General features: G+C 50.0%; 10 protein-coding genes across 10 annotated transcripts; 7 read left to right on the top strand and 3 right to left on the bottom strand.

Annotated features, from left to right (window-relative positions):
* Positions 1–296: 296 nt before the first annotated feature.
* Positions 297–1,995, top strand: VTN00DRAFT_1381 (uncharacterized protein; the record flags this gene model as incomplete). Its single annotated transcript, XM_069427482.1, has 4 exons — positions 297–429; positions 493–998; positions 1,061–1,730; positions 1,817–1,995. 4 exons carry the CDS (start codon positions 297–299, stop codon positions 1,993–1,995), a joined length of 1,488 nt encoding a protein of 495 aa, XP_069292083.1.
* Positions 1,996–3,058: 1,063 nt separating this feature from the next.
* Positions 3,059–3,325, top strand: VTN00DRAFT_1380 (uncharacterized protein; the record flags this gene model as incomplete). Its single annotated transcript, XM_069427481.1, has 1 exon — positions 3,059–3,325. The coding sequence occupies one exon, from the start codon at positions 3,059–3,061 to the stop codon at positions 3,323–3,325; it is 267 nt and encodes an 88-aa protein (XP_069292082.1).
* A 172-nt stretch (positions 3,326–3,497) lies between these two features.
* VTN00DRAFT_1379 (uncharacterized protein) lies at positions 3,498–4,320 on the top strand (the record flags this gene model as incomplete). The annotated part of the gene is made up of 5 exons (XM_069427479.1): positions 3,498–3,685; positions 3,793–3,849; positions 3,926–3,949; positions 4,004–4,095; positions 4,232–4,320. The coding sequence occupies 5 exons, from the start codon at positions 3,498–3,500 to the stop codon at positions 4,318–4,320; spliced, it is 450 nt and encodes a 149-aa protein (XP_069292081.1).
* A 33-nt stretch (positions 4,321–4,353) lies between these two features.
* VTN00DRAFT_1378 (uncharacterized protein) lies at positions 4,354–5,293 on the top strand (the record flags this gene model as incomplete). Its single annotated transcript, XM_069427478.1, has 3 exons — positions 4,354–4,566; positions 4,646–4,734; positions 4,831–5,293. The coding sequence occupies 3 exons, from the start codon at positions 4,354–4,356 to the stop codon at positions 5,291–5,293; spliced, it is 765 nt and encodes a 254-aa protein (XP_069292080.1).
* A 22-nt stretch (positions 5,294–5,315) lies between these two features.
* On the top strand, positions 5,316–5,618 carry VTN00DRAFT_1377 (uncharacterized protein; the record flags this gene model as incomplete). The annotated part of the gene is made up of 1 exon (XM_069427477.1): positions 5,316–5,618. One exon carries the CDS (start codon positions 5,316–5,318, stop codon positions 5,616–5,618), a length of 303 nt encoding a protein of 100 aa, XP_069292079.1.
* Positions 5,619–7,265: 1,647 nt separating this feature from the next.
* On the bottom strand, positions 7,266–8,791 carry VTN00DRAFT_1376 (uncharacterized protein; the record flags this gene model as incomplete). Its single annotated transcript, XM_069427476.1, has 2 exons — positions 7,266–8,519; positions 8,576–8,791. 2 exons carry the CDS (start codon positions 8,789–8,791, stop codon positions 7,266–7,268), a joined length of 1,470 nt encoding a protein of 489 aa, XP_069292078.1.
* A 3,098-nt stretch (positions 8,792–11,889) lies between these two features.
* On the bottom strand, positions 11,890–12,933 carry VTN00DRAFT_1375 (uncharacterized protein; the record flags this gene model as incomplete). The annotated part of the gene is made up of 3 exons (XM_069427475.1): positions 11,890–12,229; positions 12,466–12,579; positions 12,659–12,933. 3 exons carry the CDS (start codon positions 12,931–12,933, stop codon positions 11,890–11,892), a joined length of 729 nt encoding a protein of 242 aa, XP_069292077.1.
* A 1,320-nt stretch (positions 12,934–14,253) lies between these two features.
* VTN00DRAFT_1374 (uncharacterized protein) lies at positions 14,254–15,704 on the bottom strand (the record flags this gene model as incomplete). The annotated part of the gene is made up of 4 exons (XM_069427474.1): positions 14,254–14,303; positions 14,375–15,423; positions 15,481–15,532; positions 15,590–15,704. The coding sequence occupies 4 exons, from the start codon at positions 15,702–15,704 to the stop codon at positions 14,254–14,256; spliced, it is 1,266 nt and encodes a 421-aa protein (XP_069292076.1).
* Positions 15,705–16,541: 837 nt separating this feature from the next.
* VTN00DRAFT_1373 (uncharacterized protein) lies at positions 16,542–18,140 on the top strand (the record flags this gene model as incomplete). Its single annotated transcript, XM_069427473.1, has 5 exons — positions 16,542–16,820; positions 16,876–16,940; positions 17,001–17,297; positions 17,352–17,533; positions 17,587–18,140. The coding sequence occupies 5 exons, from the start codon at positions 16,542–16,544 to the stop codon at positions 18,138–18,140; spliced, it is 1,377 nt and encodes a 458-aa protein (XP_069292075.1).
* Positions 18,141–19,692: 1,552 nt separating this feature from the next.
* Positions 19,693–20,522, top strand: VTN00DRAFT_1372 (uncharacterized protein; the record flags this gene model as incomplete). Its single annotated transcript, XM_069427472.1, has 4 exons — positions 19,693–19,803; positions 19,879–20,178; positions 20,240–20,310; positions 20,408–20,522. 4 exons carry the CDS (start codon positions 19,693–19,695, stop codon positions 20,520–20,522), a joined length of 597 nt encoding a protein of 198 aa, XP_069292074.1.
* Positions 20,523–23,763: the final 3,241 nt, after the last annotated feature.

The raw sequence follows: 23,763 nt of genomic DNA, 5'->3' as shown, positions 1-23,763 counted from the left end.
TTGTCCTCCGAGCCTTCAAATTGTGAGCCCTTGCTCTTTGCATATGCATTATTTTGCAGCATTGTGATTCGCGCTCCATTCCTTCTGACTGCAAGGCCTCTTCGTTTGAGCTGAAGGTATAGTGGTCTATATACCTAGAGGTGAAGTGAGGTGAAGTGCCAGCCACGTCTTTTCGTGCCTGTCATCGCGGCGTTTTCCCATTCGAAGCTCAGCTCCTGCAAACGCACCACCCAAGAAAGTCAGAAACTCGTCACCGAACAAAAACTGGATTTTGAACGTTAAACAGCGTAGCCAGGATGAGCGAGACTAGATTGCTGTCTGCCCAACAGATCTCAGAGCACAATACCCCTGCGGATTGCTGGATTGTGGTCGACGGGCAAGTCTGGGACGTGACTGATTTTCTCGAAGAACATCCCGGTGGAGCTGCGAGTAAGGACGGGTCCTACTACCGCCCAGTGCTACGGTCTCTGTGAGCTAACCTTGTTACATCAGTCATTTTGAAGTACGCCGGGCGAGACGCAACGAAAGCCTATTCCGACGTCCATTCTCCAAACGTCCTGAAAGAAAATCTCTCGCCAGACAAGCTCAAGGGTGTCCTGGACGCATCCACCGTTAATCAGGAATGGTTGAAGGAGCCGCCATCAGAGAATCCCAAGGTCGTGCTGGATAACGAGAAGCCACCGCTTCATACACTAATCAACTCCCATGACTTCGAGGTCGTCGCGTCCAAGACCGCCAGCAGGAAGACTTGGGCATTCTACTCCAGCGCAGCGACGGACCTTATCACACGCGATGCTAACAAGTCATGCTTTGATAGGATATGGTTCCGACCTCGGGTGCTGAGAAATGTACGCTCTGTCGACACCCGCACCAAGATCCTGGGTGTCGACAGCAGCCTTCCATTATTCGTGAGCCCCGCCGCCATGGCGAAACTCATCCATCCAGATGGCGAGTGTGCTATCGCAAGAGCATGCCAAAGCAAGGGAATCATGCAAGGTGTATGTTGGACCCCGTGGCCCAATGATATTCAGAGAAGCTGTTTACTTACTGTGACTTCCAGATATCGAATAATTCCTCGTACTCAATGGAAGAACTCAGAAAAGCTGCGCCATCGGGCAAATTCTTCTTCCAGCTGTATGTAAACAAGGACCGTGAAAAGTCCGCAGCTCTACTCCGCCGTTGCTCGGCCAATCCGAACATCAAGGCGATCTTCGTTACAGTAGACGCTGCTTGGCCGGGCAAGCGAGAAGCAGATGAGCGTGTTAAGGCGGACGAGTCTCTGTCAGTCCCCATGGTTGACGTGAAGGCGAAGAACGACAAGAAGGGAGGTGGCCTCGGCCGTGTGATGGCTGGGGCCATCGATCCTGGCCTGACCTGGTCCGACTTGGTGTGGGTGCGACAGCATACACCTCTGCCAGTCTGTCTCAAAGGCGTTATGTCCGCAGACGACGCCATCATGGCGATGGATGCCGGCTTGGATGGTATCCTCCTCAGCAATCACGGTGGCCGGAACCTCGACACAAGCCCACCGTCCATCATCACCCTGCTTGAGCTCCATAAACGATGCCCGGAGATCTTCGAGAGGATGGAAATCTATGTTGACAGCGGTATTCGACGAGGAACGGACATCCTTAAGGCGGTCTGTCTTGGTGCCACAGCTGTCGGCATGGGGCGCAGCATGCTCTTTGCGACGAACTATGGTCAGGAGGGAGTCGAGCACTTGATCGACGGTACGTCATATTCCTGCTGTTTAACGTCCCTTTTGGACCTTTCAGGTCCGATTTCATCAGTCTGCTAACAACCGTCGTGACGACAGTTATGCGAGATGAACTTGAAACAGCCATGAGGAACAACGGCATTACGAGTCTCGATGAAGCCAGTCCAGACTTGGTCCACACTGGAGATGTGGACCATCTGGTCCCGGGCTCCCGCTCGCATCCATATGCCCGGGCTGTCGCAAAGGGTCGCAGACGGCAAGCCGTCTCTAAACTCTAGAATCTAGATAGTCGTAGACCGGTGCTGAGAATGGGAAAGTGCGACGGCGGTGTAGTTCATGTTGACGATTTTCGAATTTCCGACATACCCGCCGCCTTTTGTTTTTTCTCTTTCTGTGAAGGTCTTAATTAACGATCACTCCAACTTCTCTTCCGATGGTCACAGAAGACTTGTTCGATTAGACCATTTTCCTTCTATTATTTGACCCAAGTGTTGTTGCACTACATCAGCACGTCACGGGCTGTGGTACTGAAACTTGTCTTGTTCTATTACTGGGTCTGGGGCCCGTTTTTTTTTGAGAGATTATACTTCTGCCAAGTGGCCCCATGGGACTGAAAATAAGGATGAAAATGACCTTTCCCACCTGTTCTCATCCAACTATGATCACACGAGCCGGAGCAGAGTACTGCGGTAAATGACAGTCCCAAGTCTCCAAGCGTCGGGCGAAACTCGGTGCGATCTGATAATCAGTGGCTCCCACCATCGCCAATCCACACTTGGTGTGGGAATTATGAATCGACTCAATAATGGAGACAGGAACGTGCCTCTCTTCCCCGCTCCAGCCGATCTACTGGCGTTACGTGTGCGGGGAAGTCTACGGGTAGGACGACGCTGCGCATATGAATGGAGCACGACAGACTGACAGCACGTACAAAGTGGAGTGGAGGCAATCGCTGATACGGCGAGCCGTGATGCGATATGATAGTGATACACCACATGCACAAGATTCACATGCTTCACATACCATACTGGCCTGACAACTGCCGTCCACGACTACTACTGTGTACGCACCGACTCAAATTTGACTGCGGTGAACCGTGTAGGATAGGATAGGCGACTGGCAGTAGAGTGAGCACGTTGCGTCTACAGGTGCTGAGCTGTGCTCGACCCATCCCCACTCCCGGTCAAGCGGAGAGTTTATCCTTCGTCGGCGGTCGGAGGAAGTTCTCGTTCAGTTCGGAGAAATAATGGCTGCGGAGAACGCCCACTTTCTCCTCAGCGAGGCGTCGCAGGCCATTAGTAAAGTCCGGAGGATAGCGTAAGCAGTGAGAGGGGCCACGTGATGCCCTCTGGCAGATTAGTGATGGGGCTCCGAAAGCCGCCGAGAAGAGAAGGGCTTGTCGTCACTCGTGCCCTGGAGGATATCTGGCTGTCTCCAGGCAGATCCCACGATCGACGCCGTGCATGCGCCAACCAGAGCGCCGCCCGGCTGACCGCTTCCCCTTCGGGCGCAGAGCAGGAGAGAAAGCCCGGGGCCCCTGTCTCCCAACAAGTTCCAGCCGGCCGAGGCGCCGACGTGATTGGCCGGCCGGGTCCCCTGGGAAGCTAATTCCTGGGTTTCTGGGGAGAGCTTCAGGGCGGCTTACTGAGCAGCCAGCAAACAGCCCCTTCCGATCCCCCGCTGCTCCAACATGGACGACGGGAAATGAGGATGTATGATATCATGCTCCAGATGGCTTATTTTCTAGAGAGCAGAATTGAGGAGGCTTGATGGGGAGAGTATGGAGACTAGCGTCTGGTTCTGCAGTCTGCAGAGTGCAGATGGAGAAGGGCCAATAGTCAAGCCACCTGGAGCTGTGGCTTCCGGGGGCGCGACGCAGAGCGAGAGGGGATCCGGGGACATGCGGGTGGCTTTAGTCATGGGAATGCTATTGGGCCTGGCAAAGACCGATAGTCGTCTCATGCTAAGGTCAAGGGAAAAAGATAAAGGTCGTACGAGCATCCGGTCGCTTCCCGTGTCGTGTCCTTCCGTGTCCACGTAAAACGAAGCCGTTATCCCATCTTATCTGACTCCAGCTTTCCTCCTTGCTTCTGCGGAGAAATCTTTCTGCCCGAAACCCCAGAGAGCGGCAGGTATGCTAATAATAATAAGACATGCTTGGAAATAGACTGTTCGGGTGCTAAACATTGAACCGCGTGGCTTCGATAGCTTGGCCAGCCTAGACCGCCAACCGTGACCGTCCTGCTGATAGCTGATCGCCCAACCCCAACCGGTTACCGCAAACAGCATCGAGCTTGAGCCTCGTCGAGTCATCGGTCATCGTTGCGGTCCCCTTTTCTGCCTGCATTGCATATTTCACGTCCTATTTGACCCTTCTGGTACGCCTCCACCTGTCTTCTTTTCTCTCAAGTTTCAACTTCCATATCTCTGTACCCACCTTCTACTACTGCCTACTATCTGAGTACCCTACGTCAAGAGTGACAGCTACTCACTACTTATACTCCGCTCCTACAGTCGATTCACATCAATCCACTGCTTCCGTCGCATCTCCCAGCCGACTAATCAGCCCGACAATCCTACCTGCGCATCCCGTCCTTTGGTGAACATCAATCAATCCATCGCACAACTTCTATCAAATGGCAGCTTCTCGGTCGACCTCTATGCGCGCTCTCCGCGCCCTCTCCCAGCAGCGCGCCACGGGCCGCCGCTCCCTCCACATCACTGGCGCATTCTCTGCGCAACCCGCCAACCCATCTGACAAGACATCGTTGTACGCCGCTCGCAGTGTTGCAGACCTTAAGGCCGAATGCCAGAGGAGGTCGTTGAGTAGCACTGGCAACAAGACTGATGTATGTCTTACTGCTCATACGATGGAGTGGCATTGCTGCTGCGATACACTGTGATAGATAAGCTGACATTTTGATATAGCTGATCGAGCGTCTCTCCAACCACGACCTGCTTCAGACTCGTGCCTTCAGCATCGCCATGAGGAGAATCGACGGCAATGCATTCAAGAAGTATGTTCTGAGCCAGCTTTGCCAACGCAACTACTCCCAGCTCTAGCCCAATCTCATTGCTTTCGTTTGATCAAGCTAATATCTTCTGCGACACAGTGCCAACATCCGCCAATTCAACACCTCCCGCGCCCACAAGGCCGTCAACGACTCCTCCACCATCGACTTCGCCTACATGCCCTCCATGTCGGAGCTCGAGGCCCCCTCCCCCATCCCCACCATTTTCCGCGTCCCCATCCTCCCGGACAACCACGCCCACGTCCCCCGCGCCCACACCCAGTCCCCCTCGCCCATGAAGCCGCAGATCCACACCGTCTCTGAGCTGGCATCAGACGTGTCCGCGAGCCCCATGAGCGAGGTCGTCGACAACCACTCCGTGCCCATCGACCCATTCTCCCTCACCGAGACCGTGGGGCGGTCCCGCCATGGTGCCGTCCAGAGGCAGAGGGATGTCGCGCAGAACGCGGCTGCGGAAGAGAAGGGTATCGTCCGGGAACTGTGGAGCGGTTTCGTGGAGGATCTCTTAGGGCAGGGTCCGAAGGGAAGTGCCGCCAGAAAATGAAATGAAGTGACGTCACTGCGTCATGAATGTACTATTTCCTAGGTTGTTTCTTTTTCTATTATCTGTTTTATCTGTCTTGTCTGTCTGCATGCGACATGATGTGCCAAACTCTCAGAGCGTCTTTGTTTTTGATTTGTTCTTTTTTTTCGTGTTGCAACAATGGATGGATGCTCGGCCCGACTTCTCTATCGGGCTCAGATCAGATCAGATCAGATCAGATCAGAACGATTTGAAGTTAACTCTGCAAATGAATGGGACGGAACATGGCTTTGAACTTGACCTGGCCTGCCCTTCTCATGCTTATCATAGCATGTCTTGTTTATAGCTGTTAGCGATTCGATCTTAAATCAAGCCAAACCTGAGACCAGACCCTGCTTGAATATCGAATTTAATCTGGTTTAAATCTTTAATTTTCTATTCAATTCTTCGACCTTTTCTTCTCTACCCTACCCTACTATAGAAACAAGCATGCCTACCTGCTTTAGATAGGTAACAAGGCACAAACGTACGTACGCTATATAATTTATTCCAAAAACACCCAGACCCCCCTACTCCATACCTACATACCGTACCCAGAGGGGAGGAAAAGCAACATGTTACCTGCGAAGCAGGGGAAGCAGGGGAAGCAGGAGCAGGAGCAGAGATACATACATACATACATACCCAAGTACTGTACTGTACTGAACTGTACATGAATGGGCAACTTTCCGCGCCCGCCTCAGGAGTTTGTTTAGGTTGTTAAGTTTATTAATAAAGCTGTTGTGTTGGATGGGTGATGGATGGGTGGCAAGCTTACTTTACTTACTCCTCACTATAATGATAATGATAAGAGTAGTTTCCTTTTAAGATCATTGATATTATCTATCAATGACCTGATAATGATGGGGAATAGATGGATGTCGGAGTAGAAGAGACAACAAATTGCTAGTTGAGTCGAGTTCTGCTTGCTTGCTTCATTACAGACTTACAGACTGGTACCATAGTGAGGGTTAGGATAGGGTTCTTCGTGCCATGGGTATGAGTAGGCAGATTCAGGTAGTACCTAGTAGGTTTGTTGGTAAGCAGGTATATATATACTGTATACTTCCATTTCTTTAATTTTTTTAAGCAAACCATGATATTCCAGAAAGGGCTCTACAGGAAAGAAAATCAGCACAGAAAAGAGCACACGGCATTTTGAAAAGACACCTGGCAGTTTCCTGTCCCGGTGGTGCGAAAAGGAAAAGACAGTCTATCCATTTATCAAACTACCTAAGCAGCTATCGCCATCGCCACGTAAGTGGATGGTTAGAACAGAACAGAACAGACAAATGTGGACTTTAAGGCTATCTTTTATCAGATCTTTTGATGTCACACCAAAAGACCCAACCTATGTCCGAAAAGAAAAGACGACAGTTAGTAAAGTTGAACTGGATTTTACACCGAGTATCAATCAATCAAGCGGACTGCCTCTTCAATCCGTATGCACAGAAGGGGCAGAGCGGGAACGATGTGCATCCCCCTTCGCCTGCCATGCAATGCGATGCGATGCCATGCAGCAGATTGCAAAATGACGAGTCTTTCAGACGTCAAAAGGCAGAACAGATGAAAAACTGGAATTGGATACGAGCATAGAAAAAGGGCTCGCTTCCACGTTGTAGTAGTAGTAGATATGACCACTGACGGACAAGGCGGGGAACAGACACAAGTCGAAACAATTACAAGTGATGTACAAATACAATGTTCAGACTGAAGGGTATGTATATAGACTGTACAGAGGTTGTTGTTGTTATGTGAGAGCAAGGCAATTTGCGGCAGACGATGCACTGAGGGGTGTATGTGGTAAAAGAATAGTACAAAGCGAGCGCGAGATGATGGTGTGATGCTATGTGGTGATCTTCACTCCCACACCTCGTCTGTTGTGGTATTTTAGTTGGGGCTTGGAAAGTGAGTCGATGGATGGCTGAAGCCAGGATGGAAGGGTTGGTATGAACTACACAAGCGCTCCCAGGACAGCAAGAACAGGTGATAACCACAACGAGCTCGTCAAGACCGCTGTCGCAAGCGATGGTGTGATGGCAGTTTTCGCTGCAGCCCCAGCATACACAGCGGAAACTGCAGATCCAGTCGTTATGGCGTCAGACGATGTCGTCTCAGAAGGGGGAGCTGCGGTCGGATTGGCAGCAGCTGTGGTGGTAGTAGTAGGTGGCGCCCGTCTAGCAAAGCCTACTTGGTTGTTGTCGAAGTCGAAAACAGAGTAGACATTCTTTAGAAAGACATCACCCACTAGCCAATCATCCGGCCCGAAAATCTGATGCCCGATGATGGTCGACAGGCACGTTTTACCGGAACTGTCAGCAGGACCCCCGATGTAATCTTTCGGGGAGATATCGTAGGTAACCCCAGAGAACGTCAATTGCACCTTGGCCGTCGAATCACACGGCACGACAAAGTTCTCTCCGTTCTCTCCTTTCGGCGACGAGCCCGGTATCAAAGCATGTAACGTGACCGCATCTTCGAGAGGAATCAAGATGTACGACGTTCCCGTGTCAATGATTGCGGACTTGCCCGTGAAGTTGCAAGCCTTGCCGTCCACGCCAGCATCATCAACTGGAATCTGCCAGCGGTTGAGATTGGTGGCAGCACCGGTGTAAGTAATGTCACCGAGATATTTGGTCTTATCAACATCGCCGAATGTCATTTCCCCGTCGTTGACTCCGTCGGAGGTTCGTGAAAGACTGATGCCGATGATGTTCGATTTCAGCATCTTGGAATCGGCCACCATGTCCATGAAAGTGGGCGTCCCAGTTTCGCTGCCATCTGACCGTGCAAGTCCTAGGATGCCATCCATTTTGAAAAGACAGAAATCATCCGTTGCATTCAAGGCTAAACCGAAGGTCATCTCCAAGTCGAAGCCGGCGAAGGATACAGTATCGTTCGCAAGAACACCACTGACAGCTCCGGATCCGTACCCGACCTTCCATGGATCGGTATCGATTTTTAGGGTCGTTGAATCCTTGTCGCCAAAGGTGTTGTGCTGTTGACATGCTTGCGATTTGCAGTCAGAACCGAAGACCCACGTATTTGTACCGCCGGTATCCAAGAGCATCAACATCTCCTGGCCTTTCGAACCGAACTTGACGGTAGAGAAGTACGAAAGGTCATGACCATCATTATCGATGCTTACGCTGTGTGCCATCGATGGCTCGTCTCCCTTAACTAGCGCGTAGTTGTTGTCTCGTGGTGCCTGCGATTGCATGTCAGAAAACATACAGTGAGAGTCAAATGTCATCCTATACGCACATTTTTTGGAAGCTTCTTGAGCTCCAACTTCGGAAGACTGACGCCGTCATCTTCAACGTCATTCTCCAGGATCCATGGGAAAAATCGACCTTGCAACTTTTCTGAAGCTTTCCTGTCACCATCAAGCGATGCCGTGAGCTTGAATATGTATGGGTAGAAGGCAGATACGCCTGTCGACAGATAAGTCGCAAGCAGAAGACATTGTGGGAGACGCATGATCCTATAAGAGGATCTGTTTCCTGAACACTGCTCACGACTTCATTTGACGATGCACGAGATATCCAGCTGATATAATGCGTGTTATAATACGGCTATTTGAGAGTAGGTCTTGGACGATAATTTAGGGAGTCCACAATAGATGAATGAGTCTTCGATTGTTCGAGTCTGACCCAAATGTCCAGTTGGTGATCGGCTGAACTGGCAATGTGCTAGCTGACTTTGCTGTTTCTTATTTTTCGGTTCAATCTTTTCTCAATTGGCATAGGTTGAGACCCTGACTATGTGGTATCAATTAGCCAATACGGAAAGGTCTGGAATGGGGCCGGGAGTTTCAAAGATGGAGAACGAGGGAAGGGAGGAGGGGTAGGACAAAAAGAACCGAAGCGAAAATGCGGAGTATTCAATCAAGCAGAGAACAAAACAATAAAAAAGAGAGAACGAGGGATGAAGAAGGTCGGAGAAAGAGAGGACTAGGAATTTAGGATAAGGACGGGGGGAAAGGACGAGGACGTCCTGAGATGAGGAGACGTCCAGGACACGGAGATAAGAAGAGCTGGTGTGGTGTTGGCTCTCTGCAGCAGCCAAGGAACCAGGGGCAAGCCGTTTTGTCTCTGGTTCGCCGCTCACAACCCATTTCCATACGGCACCAGCAGCCGATCTGACAATCTGTGGAGAGCCCCTGGAATTGCCAGCTTTCCCCTTTGGGCTCCAAGGAAGCCCCCGGATCAAAAGCGTTCCCTAAGGTTTGGCCGTTTCGAGGCTCCTGCTGCTGTGGTTGGATCTCTGGCAGCTCCCTGCTGTGGCTAAAACAACCTCTAAATCCTCCGTCGCGCGGGCTACGATAAGAAGCTGGCCAGTGCTAAGGTGAGCTTGAGCAATATTCAATGACCTGCAGTTTGCCGCTCCATCAGGGGAACATGAACATCCACTGATTTTCTCCAGTCTGCATCCATCGTTGCGTTACAAGGGCTCTGCCAGCTCTGGTTTGCTTTGGGGCGACTCTCAGCTCCAGCACGATAATCTTCTCTTGCTCCCCTGGGAGGTCGGAGTTTACAAACTTGTGGAGTTAACCGAGTACAGGAACAAGGGATGAATCACCCGCGTTGTGGTCTTAGAAAACCCACTATGACAACATCGAGTTCGTCCAGCGTCCATACAGACACTGCATGCACTCCGGCTAAGTTCTGACATTATTTCATGGCTTGCTTAGCGTCCGACTCCAACCTGCAGTGCGACTCTCCCTGGGCCTGGTTGACACTTCGCCATTGCCACCACGATGATACTGAAACACTGAAACTCATGCAGCGCATGCAGCGCATGCATACGCAGTACATCCAGCTGAGGCTTGCGTCTTGTCGGATTTTCCAGGGTAATCGATATTTCCTTGCACGCCGCATACAGGTATAGCGACGACTGATGATTATTCCGAGGTCCCAATGGCAGGCCAGCCACAGCTAATAGTCCCTCTATATTTGGACCGCGCACGTGGTCTAGAACTACTCCCGCACAGGGCACAACAACTTCTATGAAGTTCGAACCATTACACATAAAAAGAATGCTGAAACAGACCAGAGGTCGAGCCGGGACGACGTGACATGATTTGATAGATGGCTCCTCTACCACACTACGAAAGAAAAAAAAATACTTATGGGCACTGTTATCGCAGCAACCGAATTTCTTTCTCACAAGATCTGCGGGACGGCACATCGCGCGCCATCTCTCCTCGGCTTAGGCCGACGGTGGGGGCACCCCCGAGAAAAACACATGGACCAAAGATATCCTCCGTACTGCGTAGGGCAGATCTGTGTGGTTCTTCAACCTGCGCATCCAACGCAATCCCCAGCCTCCGGGAATTGTCGAGACCTCCTTCCTTTGTTTTGATTTGAGAGAAACCTCACTGCTCAGGTCCCATAACACCCTCTTCCTATGCATCTGCGGGCATACCTAACTGCATACATCCAGATTTGCGAAAGCTGAAAGAGACACAGGAACGCCTCAGAATAATACCTAAATGAGGAGAAACTGAGAACATGGAAAAGATATTCCGCATGGAGTAATCCCATATACAAGCTTTTCAGGAACACCGGCAGCTGTCTCTGAAACAACTCGACTTGGCTGTGGCGTTCGCCGTGGAGCACTGGAACAGGTCTCGAAGGCACTGGCTCGCTGGCCAGACTTCCAGGCTCCGAGTCTGGGGCTGTCTGAGTGTCTGCAGTTTTACTAAGCGAGGGTGAGTACGTAACCAATTGCATCAGTACAGACGGTTCAGTGGACGCTCGAGGTACAAGGGACACCTGTTCTTGCAGATGACGCTGCTCTCGAAATATCTACGCTGAAAGACGAAGTATTATTATTCCACCAAAGTCTTCATGGTGACGTTGCGAAAAAGGACTCTCCCATTATACCAATGACTGTCACTAGTCTTTACAAGACATTGAATAACAACCTACCATCTAGTAGCAGTCACCTTTCTTGCCCCGGAGATACTAGGACCTAGAACAGGACCACCACCTTATTCAGCTGGCCCGTACGTTGTGTACCCTTCGCCAATCCCTCCAGATGACCTACCCAGTACTACTGTACTTTCCAGTAAGGATAATACGCGGCTTGGTCTATTGAACGTTGAGGCCATACTCCAACAGAAAGCAGCGATGTCAATTCCTTACGCCGTACAGTACTCTGTATACGGTACGGAATACTCCGAAAACCAATAATGGTGCAGCCGTCTCACTCGTCCTCAAAACGGCAAGGGAGATGCTCTTCCCGGCACATTTCTACAGAGTCCAGACTCCACCGCCCCCCTCTGCTTGGTGACCAATGTGCGAGTTTCCATTGACTCTCCAAGACGTGCGTTTCTTTTTCAAGGTGGATCACAGACAGTAGTCTCCTCAAATTCAACGGAAACCAACCTTTTTGGACATCGGATGTTCCTATTTCAATGTCTATATTAATATGGACTCCCAAACCTCCAACACCGACGTTGCCACTACTTCGTACCTGGGTAGAAGATGAGGGAGAGAGAATCCTATTCCACGATTCCTAATACCGTAGGAATAATAGTTTGATCGCTTAATAAGAATTTAGGATTTCATTCCTCACAGGGGCTTGAAAGCACCTTCAATCTTATCATCCATGCCACTGATCGCCTCGAATGCGACGTAATAATCTTTGAAAGTCGCGAGAGCGGTCCCGACACCGTGCTGTAGCTCTTCGACCAGCCTCTCCGAGTCCTGAACCTCTGTTCCTGATTCGGGCTGGCTGAACAGATAAGAGCAGTCTGACAACCGTCCGGACGCCGATGATGCTCTGACCTTGTAGAGGATCATCAGCATGGCATAGCAACTTGCATGGCGCTGCATGCAAAATGTGACAGGGTTTGAAGACGTCTGTGGTGCGTCGTCGATGTTGGAAAAGGTTGTTGCCTGGTCCGCATCTCTGTGGCCATAGATGATGATGAGTCAGTCGTACTCCCAAGGTCAGGACGGGGTAAGCTGCGAAACGTTCTCACAACAGCAAGTGCAGACTCCAGGCATATTATCGAGGAATCCTGTTCGGTGAATGGGAATACGGAGTCTACGCCTGTTATGTGATCGGAGCCTGGTGGGAGGGCGGCAGGAAAGGATGCTGTTCTTGCGGAGGTGGGGGAATTCGAAGAAGCAGTCATGACTTGCGGATCTATCTGTCCTGGTGGAAGGGTATCATTTATCGCGGTAATATCGCAGTGTCTCTCAAGGAATATTGGAATATCCGAGAATGCTCGAAAACGGTGCAGTCTAATCCGAGCGCTAGATCATCAGTATTCTATATTCTATATCATTTTTTTACATATGGCCCTGCCCCGGTCTAGGCAAAACGTGACCCTACCAATACTGGTGCGGTAATGGCAACGCAGTGCCGTGCAATACTACCTCCGAATCTGGCCCGGACAACGGCGAATACCTCAGTGATGTAGGCTTCGACGGCTTCAAACCCCAAAGAATTGCATCATCGGGTACTAGTGCAAGTGCTACAAGCACAACTGCGAGCACGAGTACAGGTGCGGGAGGGGCAACTGGCACTGCAACTGGCACTACTACCAGTGATACCAATAGGGGCAGATTGACAGCCGTGGGTGCTGGCTTCGGTGTACCGTTGTTCATTATCTCTGTGATTATGGGAATCTGGGCCATCTGGGAACGCGAGAAGAGAGAACAAATGACCAAAAGAATCGCTGGAAACAGTGCTGCTGGGGGTGCGATATGGATCGGTCATCAAAAGAGGGGTCATGGTTCCGGGGGAGTTGTAGCAGAATTGGGTCAAGAGTATCGGCCAGCCGGAGATGCAGGGCAGCGAGGTCGGTTCAGGTATAAGAGGGTCCTAGGGTCAGGGTTCGTATAAATATACCCCTTTCATGAAGGATGACGGTGTCTATGCGAGCTTGAAATCTCCTACTCCACCATTTTATATTCGTCACTCAGAGCCCAGAAATGTCTCTGACGTGATAAATTTTGTGGTATTTAACAATCAGATGGCCATGGAGCGTGCCTCGTTACATCTCACTAGCTGCATGTGGGTACCATAACTGTATCCAGAAGCCGACACATTGGTCGCAAGTTCACCCAACAACTTCCAGAGTGCCATTCATCATAGATGCATGGATTAGGTAGGTACTGTACCTAGTCAACTAAATTTGGTTTTGATTTATGTTTCTGTTTCCGTTGCACATGGAAAACATCACTGTACTGTATGGAATTCTGACTTCTTGCCACTCTGCGTGTGTATATATATATATAGGACAAGACAAGTGAAGCCACCCTCCATCTACTGGTAAGATTTGTCTACTCTGAGAAGCGGCTCGAGAATGAATGGATTCATTCATCCATTCAGTCAGTCCGTCCGGGTCCGGATCCGGTCCGAAGTCGGGGAGGGGGGAGGGAAGAAAAGAGCCGGCTGATATCGGTCCGGTCCATCTTTTTAGATTGACTTAGGGCTACTCTTAGTTTCGGGGGTCCTAGTTTGAGGCAATCATATGCATGCATGTTTCATGCAGAGCAGAGCAGTTTCTAGAAATGATAGGGTATTCGCAACTCGGATCAGATTTCACAGACAGGATGTTTGGGTTCTGTCCCATCACGTCATGCGTTAGGGATATAGATGGATACATAGATAGTACTCCGTAGGTTAATCTAACATTTTTCGTTATGTGGATTAGGCTGCCTCATGACCCAGATACCTGCCACCTGGATACTCCACACTGCTGTCTACCTTGGAACTAAGGTACCTAGGTTCCTAGGTTAGATAGCTTAGTCGATCTAACTGTTTCGGCCGAGAGATGCAATGAATATATAGCCAATCATGCATTGAGCTGTATACTTGGTATGTGCTAACTCTATGCTATTACTACCGTCTCATCAGTATAATATTCTAAAAAGTCCAGGATTATTCCTCACAGAGGGACCATGCCTATTCAGTAATGTTCATTAGAGTCCATATCTCTCGTGGATGAGCGAGTACGACTTGGGATACGATTCTGTAGGGAAATTAGATTTATCAGTAACCCTAAACACTGTTTTAAGAGGTAGTTCGACAATGAGAACGTACCTATGATCGAGCGGTCGAATTCCTTGACGCTGTTGAACCCAGCGACACCCATCAAAATATCCAGATCCGCAAGCAGCGACTTCATTACGTGGCGCACACCTTCCTCGCCCATGACACTGAGGCCCCAGACCCACAGGCGACCGACGAAGACGAACTTGGCTCCCAGGGCGAGTGCTTTGACAACGTCGCTGGCTCCGCGCACTCCGGAGTCGTACATGATGTAAATCTTGTCACCGACGGCCTCCGCGATGTTCTCCAGCGCGTCCAGGCTCGCAATCGCGCCGTCAACCTGCCGCCCGGCGTGGTTGCTCACCACGATTCCGTCAACGCCATAGTCGACGCACTTCTTCGCGTCCGCGACGGACTGGATGCCCTTGATGGCGAAGGGCCGTCCGCCTGAGATGCGCTTCCACTGCTCGATCAGCCACGGGATCTTCTCCCATGACCAAGCACGGCCGTGCCAGATGCTGTCGATCCACTTGGCCGAGGCGGCGACGATGTCTTTCTCGATGTCGATACCGGCTTCCTTGCAGCGTTTCTGGAAGACGGGGTCCGACAGACCCAGGTCGGCACCGATGCCGCGGTAGAAGGCGTAGTTGGAGTGGGCGACATCGTCGTGTCGCCAGCCCAGCTGCCAGGTATCTGTGGTCAGGATGAGGGCGTCGAAGCCAGATTTCCAGGCCCGGTTGAGCAGGGAGAGCGTCAGCTCGTCATCGTGCGGCATGTACAGCTGGAAGAAGCGTGGGCCATTCCCGTTGGCCGCGGCGACCTTCTCAATCGGCGTGCTTCCTGCGGTGGAGAGGCAGTAGGGCAGGTTAAGCTCTCCGGCCACCTTAGCGACAGGAAGCTCGGCCAGGTTGTGGTAGATCTTGTTGATTCCGATGGGTGCGAACCCAATGGGCGCGGAAACGTTGTGGCCGAATATCTCGGTGGTTGTGTCGCGGAGGTTTGTGTCAACAAGCTGTCGAGGGATAATGCGGTGCCGGAAGAAGGCTTGCCTGTTGGCAAGATGGGTGTATGACTGCCCGGCGTTCGAGGACGCATAGAACCTTTTGGCGATTCACTCAGTATGGAAGAGGTCTAGAGCTGGGTTGCTTAATACATACCATCCACCTTGGCTCAATTTCTCCTTGGCTTGCTGTTCGAGCTGTCTGGGATCTAAAGACGATGAATGTTAACAATGGGGATGTGTAGCAACACAGAGACATGTCTTACCAGTATTGAACGGGGGCCAGTTGCCCTCATTCACCTTCCAGAAGTTCTCCCTCTGGTAGAGAGCCCATTGCTCGGTAGATCTCTTCGAGATGTTAGGGTTGGTCGGGTCACTCATGGTTGAAGACTTGCTGATATAGAAATATACTACTTGATTCAGTCAATTGAACAATTCCGTCAACCCATGGGCGTTCCTTCTGGGCCAATTTATATCCATCCGGGCCCGACCAAGGCAATCGACGTTTCTGTATATTGGATCGATGACTTCACCTTGACGCAGGGCTCTCGGTCGAGAAAGAGCTTACATCCGACACTCCTCTATATCAAAGCTGTTCTCCGTATTGCTGACACTAGGGTTGATTGATAATGTCGCACAAGCTTTAAACCACATAGTTAGTTCCGGTTCTTGAGATCCCGAGCGATCTGGCCATCTTGTCGGGCGAGTCGGACATCGGCTCGAGCGCAGACGAACCGGTCTGCCCTATTCCGCGGTCAAGCTCTGTGGTTCTCCGGTAGCTGTTGATCTGATAAGCCTATTCTGATTCATCATCTCAAGTGCGTTAGCCTATCTCTGGCAACAGGCAGAGCTGCAGCGCAAGCATTAGTAGTATTTCCATACGAAGCTCAGAGAACGGGATGATGTCATTCAGTATCCCGACGGGCAATCGAGTCCAACCATCAGGTTGGCTGCATGATGACCACGCAAGATGAGCATCTCTCGTAGGAAAAGAAGATCATGTCAGACAGATGCCCGCGGTAAACTCGAAGTCCGTGAATGTTCTCTCCTGCGTCGTCGGGCTCGGCACGGTCTTGTCCTGTGAGGTTTTCCCGACGCAGGGCCCGATCCCGGAACGGGTAAATCCCCAACGCGACGCCGACGTCTGGACCTCGTGTGAATCATCTCTCTCTCAACACCCTGGTCTCTGGCATCCACCTCCTCTGGATCACAAAGACTATGTTTGGGATAGGTAGAGGAACGGCCTCTACGGGCGCCAGATGCCTGGCATCTGTGCCCCGGGCGAGAGCCACCCCAAGAATGCACCTGAGAGACTTCCACCCAAGTCTGCAGAATGCTGCATTTCGGCCAGCTTGGATGCCAATGCGTGTCAAGACGCCTTGGATCGACGCTCTCACAAAGAGCCGGGAGGAAGCTAAGGCTGGCGGGAAATCTCCCGCGGAGATTCCGAAGCCGGACTTGACCCCAAAGAAGATGTCCGATAGCTACTACTGTGCCGTGAGTATCACATAAGATCGGAGTCTCAAATTGCATGCTGATCAGTGTCGATCAGGTGCTGCCTCTGGCTCAAGACAAGTGGTTGCTGGACACGTACCTCAATGCGTCCGGGCAAATCAGGTACATACTAGTCTTTTAGCCCCGGTCCTAGTCTGAGAGATGAAGCTGAGACCTTTCTAGATTAGGCTCTCTGTTGATGGATCTAGATGCACTTGCTGGTGTGATAGCCTACAGACATACCGGCGATGCAGTTACTACTGTTACTGCTGCCGCAGACAGGATCACCATCGAGCATCCTCTCAAGGAGATATGTGATCTCGAGCTTAGTGGCCAAGTCACGTATGCAACCGGTAGATCCAGTATGGAGATTTCTCTCCAGGTTGCTAAAGCGCCTGCGGAAGGAGAGCAAGTAAAGCCGGAAGATGTATTGATCACCTGCGCTTTCACCATGGTGTCTCTGGACCCGGTGACGAAGAAGTGGGCGGAAACCTTCTCTTGATTGGATTGATCCATTGCTCACGTATTTTCTAGGCCGGTTCCTGTCGCACCCCTGAAGCTGGAGACTGAAGAGGAGCACCGCCTTTTCAAGAAGGGAGAAGAGAACTACAAAGCTAAAAAGGCGTTGAGAAACAGAAGCTTGCTCCAAGTGGCTCCAAACGAAGAGGAGAGCCACCTTATTCACTCCATGTGGACTAGGGAGATGTCCTATCTGAGTGAGCAGATATCCCCTCCTAAGCTAGACGGCGCATTTACTAACTTATGACAGACCCGAACTCGCCTGCTAAGAGGCCACCAAACGTTATCTTCATGGAGGACACGGTCCTGAAATCGGCAATGATCATGCAGCCGCAGGACCGAAACCGGCACAACTTCATGATTTTCGGTGGCTTCCTCCTGAAGCAGACCTTCGAGCTGGCATTCTGCTGCGCTGCTTCCTTTGCTCATGCCAGACCAACCTTCATTTCTCTGGACCCTAGTACCTTTGAGAACCCAGTCCCTGTCGGAAGCGTGCTCTACCTGAGGGCTACCGTCTCATACACGGAGCCGCACGTAAAGGAGGGTTCGGACAGTAAGTTCACCAAGGTGCAGGTCCGAGTTGACACCAAGGTCCGTGACGTGGAGCATGACACGAAGAAGTCAACTGGCATGTTCAACTACACGTTCCTAGTCGAAAAGGATATCGAGGTCATGCCCAAGAGCTACGGAGAATTCATGCTCTGGGTCGACGCCAGGCGTCGCGCCCAGAACGCGGCGGAAATCCTGCCCGGCTCAAAGGGGCACCATGCTTTGATGGGCATGGAGAGAGGTGTCACAGAGTAATTGCTTGTCCTTTCGACGATGCTACAGTACCATTGAACATCCTTCTATTTCTTGACAATTTTCATTGCATTTTAGATTTCATACTTTTTGAATTCTCGTCCGCTTTTTCCATGTCACATATAGAGGATAATTCAGCGAACCGCCAGATAACTACCTAATTCTATGATCCAGGCTTCGGAATGCGAACTCCACGTCTGGCGGTCGATCAGGACTTCCTAGAACACAAGGACACGCCGGCTCTGCTATATTTTTGAAACACTATTTCTCGTTCAGGTCAGCGCAACCGTTTTGAGTGTATGACACGGCCATGCTGTCCGGTTGCTCACCGTACAGGACAACTTTGCGGATAACCAGGATGAAATGAAGCAAGAACCCGAAAGATCCTTTGACTTTCTAGTCCAGGGGCTATCAAGGGATCTTACAGTATCACATGCGACGAAGACACTTTTGAGATTTCACATCCTTCGTGATATATATTGGTATATTGGGTGTGTCAAACTCTCATGATCCTATCTCGACATAATAATGAATCTACAATGTCTCAAAACCAGATGCCAAAAGCACTCGATAAAAAACATGTCTGAATAGTCAATGACTTAACTGGGGAAATTCAGTGCGAATTCAATGCCCAAACATCACCTGTGCTGCACAAGTCATTATACTTTAACTATAGTCAACATCTCAAGAACAGTAAATGAACAGTGCAGAAATCCTATTTGTCATAAGGACAAGATGCCAGAACTACACGGTTGGAGGTAACTAACTGGGTGTAAGAGATCTCTTGGTCTACAGAACAATTTCTCCGACTTTTCAAGGAGCGAACAAGGGTAGAGAATCCAACAATGGTCTAGACCGTTGATTTGAGCATTGTATAGTGCAGCATTAAGGACTTTATGTCTGTTCACTAGTGCAGCAACATCAGCCATGTCGCTGAAGGGAAATAAAACTAAAAATATAAATATCTGCAGAGGTGAACAATGAGGACGGTTGCTTTCATTATTGCCATCATGGCTGATTGAAAAAAAGAGCTTATTGGAATCGGAAGGAACAGAAATCATTTTGTACTTAGTTGCTATATGCTGGTCAAGTAAAAAAACTTGAATGTGGTCTGTAGCTACTGCAAGTTGGTACTGCTGTCTGTAGCGTGGGGCGATTGAGTAAATTCATCATCATCATCTGTCTGAGTGAATTGACCACCTCATATAAGCTAAGGCTGAATATCTATCGTTACCAATTCAACAACATGACATTTTGGAATGATAAATTAGGTATACTTCACAGCGATAATTCGGAGGAATTGTCAATTGACAGGTAGTCCACCAACAATACATAGAGGACGATCACATGACCACTCCGCTGATTAAGTCCGCTTTGCGCCCCGCAGCAATTGAGCTTCCGATTACCGTACTTAGAACGGGATAGCTATCTCATAGCACTTGAGCTGTCTCAACAGCCTGCTGTGCTTCCGCACCGCAGGTGCTCTCAAAGTCAACGATATACCGCATGCCTTCCATTTTTATCTTACGGGAGATTAAATTTGTTTCTCATTATCATGTCTCTCCCTAACGTCTGGCACCTGCGGCGAGTCGCGGACACCGCCGCCAAGGCATGCTACGTCTGCTACAAACCATCATCAAGTGTGTTGATTACTCCGGATAACAGAGTGAGTGACTAGAGATAGAACTGACAGCTCCGATATAAGTGACTGTCTTTGCTGACTCGACTCAATGTCGTGCAGGACTTCTTCTATATATGTCCTATCCACCTCAAAGACTGCGGGTTTTGCTCACCGATTGTCGATTCCGAGCAGGAAGCAGCAAAGAAGAAAGAGGAAGCGATGGCTCGTGAGATTGAGAAGGTGAGGCAGGAATATGAGGAGAAGCAGCGGAAGAAGAAGGAGAAGGAGGAGAAAGACAAAGAGAAAGAAAAGGGTGACGACAAGGACAAGGACAAGGACAAGGACAAGGACAAGGGGAAAGAAGACAAGGACACAACGAAAATAGGAAAGGGGGATGACGAGAAAGAGAAAAATGACAAGGTATGCTCATGGCCGCCTGATCCCTTCTACCCACAGGAAGACACCAGTTGACAAACTACAGATTGATTCAATTAAGAAAACCGCAGCTGAGTCTAAGCCGGATGACTCCCCTCGCATCTTCGCCCTACACAAGTATGTCACTTACCATGTGCATGACATGGCATGGCATGGCTGCATGCAAGGATTATCTTCTTGACAACTCATCGACTAACCGGGAGGGTGGGAGCAGAACTTTCTATCAGATGCGCATTGACAGACTCCGTAACATTGAGATCGCCAAAAGGAACCGTGAACGTCTAAAGGATCCTTCGTTCTTTCCCTCGGTACCGACCGGAAACCCTTGAACCCTTTCTAGTCGACGGCTGGTTTTTGCAACTATTGCGGCCGGGCTCTAGGTCCAATGCATCGCCTAAATCGCTATTCCAAATACAACCAGGAGCAGCCCACGTTTTGGTGGTCCATGCGTGCTGTTGGCTGTCATCGAGAGGTGGGGAGAGGGAACCATTGCAGTGGCTGGTTCTTCGGGAGTAGGAGCGCTACTACATACATATCTACCCCACCAAGTCCGACAGGAAGGTGGCTTGAAAGTCACAAACATCTGGTCGACAGGGTTCCCCTCCCTTCCTCTCACACCGGGGGGTGGACGAGCGACACGCTTCTGCGCTATCGATGTGAAAATGGATCCTTTCCCAAGGTATATCGCATGCTCCTCGCTGACTGCAGGAAGCTAGATGGGCGCCGGAAAAAGAAATATACTGGCAACCTTGAAAAATACACTTGTGCAAGGGCTTGGCGGCCGATCAAAGAACCTGTCACTCGAGAGCGGCCCGAGCCCTTGCCTAGTCCTGCTGAGACTCAGCCTTACGGGCGATTAAGATTCGTGGGTTGCACATTTTACCAACTTCGACATCTGTGCCTCTTAGCGCTGTTCTCCCAGAAGGCACTCGTCCCGCCCGCTCGAGATATGACTTCATAAACTCTGAACATGACAGCATGTATGAGATCTGCATAGACATGTGTTCGAGTTTTCATGCAACATATTGAACCTGGAAACCCTCCTCTTCGTGAGCACCGCGTCACGGAATGCCGTGTAAGACGGGTGTCCGCATGATATGCAGCTTTTTTTAACTTTCCATATGGCTAGTGAACGGTTACCGGTGCACAACCCTTTTTCCCTCAGGCCAGGAAAACTGACAGCTGCGTTTGAGGTGGAGGTCAACTTATCTTGATCCGCTGAAGGCAACAATAGCATTTCCCCGATTAGGAACTGCAGCTGCAGATTGAATACCATCAAGAGTGCTTGGTCAATTATTATGCAATCATGGCCGCAGTAACCCGCATCCTTAGCGATGTTCTCGAGATTTTTTTCCCCATCATCGGTGGCCTGAAAGATGCGATCAGAACTGAATAGGGCCGCGAAGGCATTTTGGCGTCATAACACGAAGAATAATAAGCTCCGAGCGGCCTTGTTCAGAATATCACTTCTCGATGACAAGAAGGACCCTCGATCTCTAGGGCTTATCCGTCCTTCACCTGACCTTTCGCACTGGTCTCATCTTGCCAACTCATCTATCGGAGGGGGGTGGAAACAAGTTTGCTTGCGATCTGGGGGGCCTTTTTTTTCCCTCCCCCGCTCCGATCCATAAGCACTAACCTGGTACGGTCCGTATCCACGATGGCTCCCGACTGACAAAGCTAAGACGCTCTGCATTATGTTCGGGTGCTAGTGTCCGGGGCCATAGGATGCAGTGCTGACTGCACCCAATGTTCGCTTCTTCTTCTTCTCTCTTTTTTTGTTCTATCTGCAGCCACCCTCTCAGCCTTACCTTGCAAGTTTGAGATGCAGTAGCTGGTCTGTGTTGTATGACTTGGAACCTCTAGCGTGCGGGAGCAGCAGCAGTGGCAGTCCTTCTGATGTAATCCGCGATCCATCCTATCCTACCTCCAGATTTTATCATGGTCGGCCTGTTGTACATACATACATAGTATGGTCTTTCGAACCTAGTATCGACGCAATGTCAAGTCAACACAATATTCCCATGCCATGCTCAATGCAGCCAACCCTACCCCTTGTTGTTGAACTGATACATACCACTGCGCCGTAGCAGCAAACTTTGCGTCCTGTACCACAAACGGGAAATCCTTGCGACCAGAGAGTAGCAGCAGTAGTAAGTAAATTAAATCAGTGACCGCCGAAGAAAATAATCCTCTAGGTATGATCGCCCATCTCTCCTGGGCTGTATGGCCTTGATCCTTGAAATGAAGTGACCCCTATGTAGTGTGAGTTGTACATACCTCGGTAGGGAAGCTATATATAGTTCAACCTGCGCCAGACCACCCGCCACAAGGTGACACTTGAATATTCATACATCGTACCCGCTCTTCTTTTCTTTTCTGCCCTTTGTTCGATTGTATTTCTCGACTGTGACTGATGGCTGTTGGAAAGGGTACTCCAGGAAATGATAGATAGGAAAAGAGAGAGAGAGAGAGAGAGAGAGAACAACCAAACAAAGATCTTGTGGCAATCTGTCCTGTTGTATTTTTACTTTGTAGTGGTCGATGGATCGATAAGTATCTAGTTTTGCTTTCTTGATTACATAGATAGTCCCTTGGTTCATTATAATTTTCATAAATGGTCTCTATGAGTATAATCAGTGAAGATTAGGTGTGGCATGATTGTAAACAGCAAGACAATAAAGAATGCATTGCGTGCATGGTGAACGATGTACAGTAGTACGTACTTTATGCATCTCCACATCAGACAGGGAATTTTTAGCTTGTTTATTCCTTTCTTTCCTTCTGCGAATCCTAGAGAGTCGATAAATACGCCGTACAGAGTACTGCGTACGTAGTGTTGTGTACAGTATGTATGTATGTATGTATGTACATACAGTACAGAGTACCTGGTTGCTGGGTGGGCTAGCAGTTTGTATGTTCCGTACAATACTCTCAGCTCAGCTCAGCTGAGGTCAGCGCTCTCTCTGGCTGGCAGCTGCGTTGCTGAAGAAACGCCGAGGCTGCATACTAACGTCAGTTCGCATTGGCATAGGCAGCAAGCCTAGCGTCGTTTTCAGAGTACCTTTCTCTACTAGTAGCCTAGTACCAGTGTCTTAGTACTGTCATGGCTGGCCATTCATAGTCAATTAATGGCTTTCAACTTCTCACCGCTCACCAGTCACGTTTGGCCGTGTTGAGCTGGATACTGTATACTGCGTACACAGTGTGCAGGCACCGGGGTAACTTTATCTCATATCAGATGAGGTTTCAAAGTCAATTGTCCATATGCGGTGTGGACGTGACGTACAGTGTACCTGAATACCTTCTGTCCACCAAGGAGAATACAGTGTAAATGATAATGGACGTGGTCATCTGTATCCCTAGTATAGTTGCCTGTCCATCAGTTCGAACCACCATTGGCTGTCCTGTCTCAGTACCCGCGCATCTGATCGAATAAATTGTTCACCGTTATTTTAATATTTTCTCAAGCTTCTGGACACCTGTCTACTGTATCATCGAGAATAATAACTGAGCTGGCGCCTTCTTCAGGCCTCTTTGTCGAAAGCATCTTCCTGTTTCTTCCAGAGT

Source organism: Thermoascus crustaceus (assembly GCF_041956765.1).
Source record: "Thermoascus crustaceus strain CBS 181.67 unplaced genomic scaffold VTN00scaffold_1, whole genome shotgun sequence".
In the NCBI taxonomy this organism is placed as follows: domain Eukaryota; kingdom Fungi; phylum Ascomycota; class Eurotiomycetes; order Eurotiales; family Thermoascaceae; genus Thermoascus; species Thermoascus crustaceus.
Note: the sequence above shows the minus strand (reverse complement) of the source record. Positions and strands in the feature narration are given on the sequence as shown.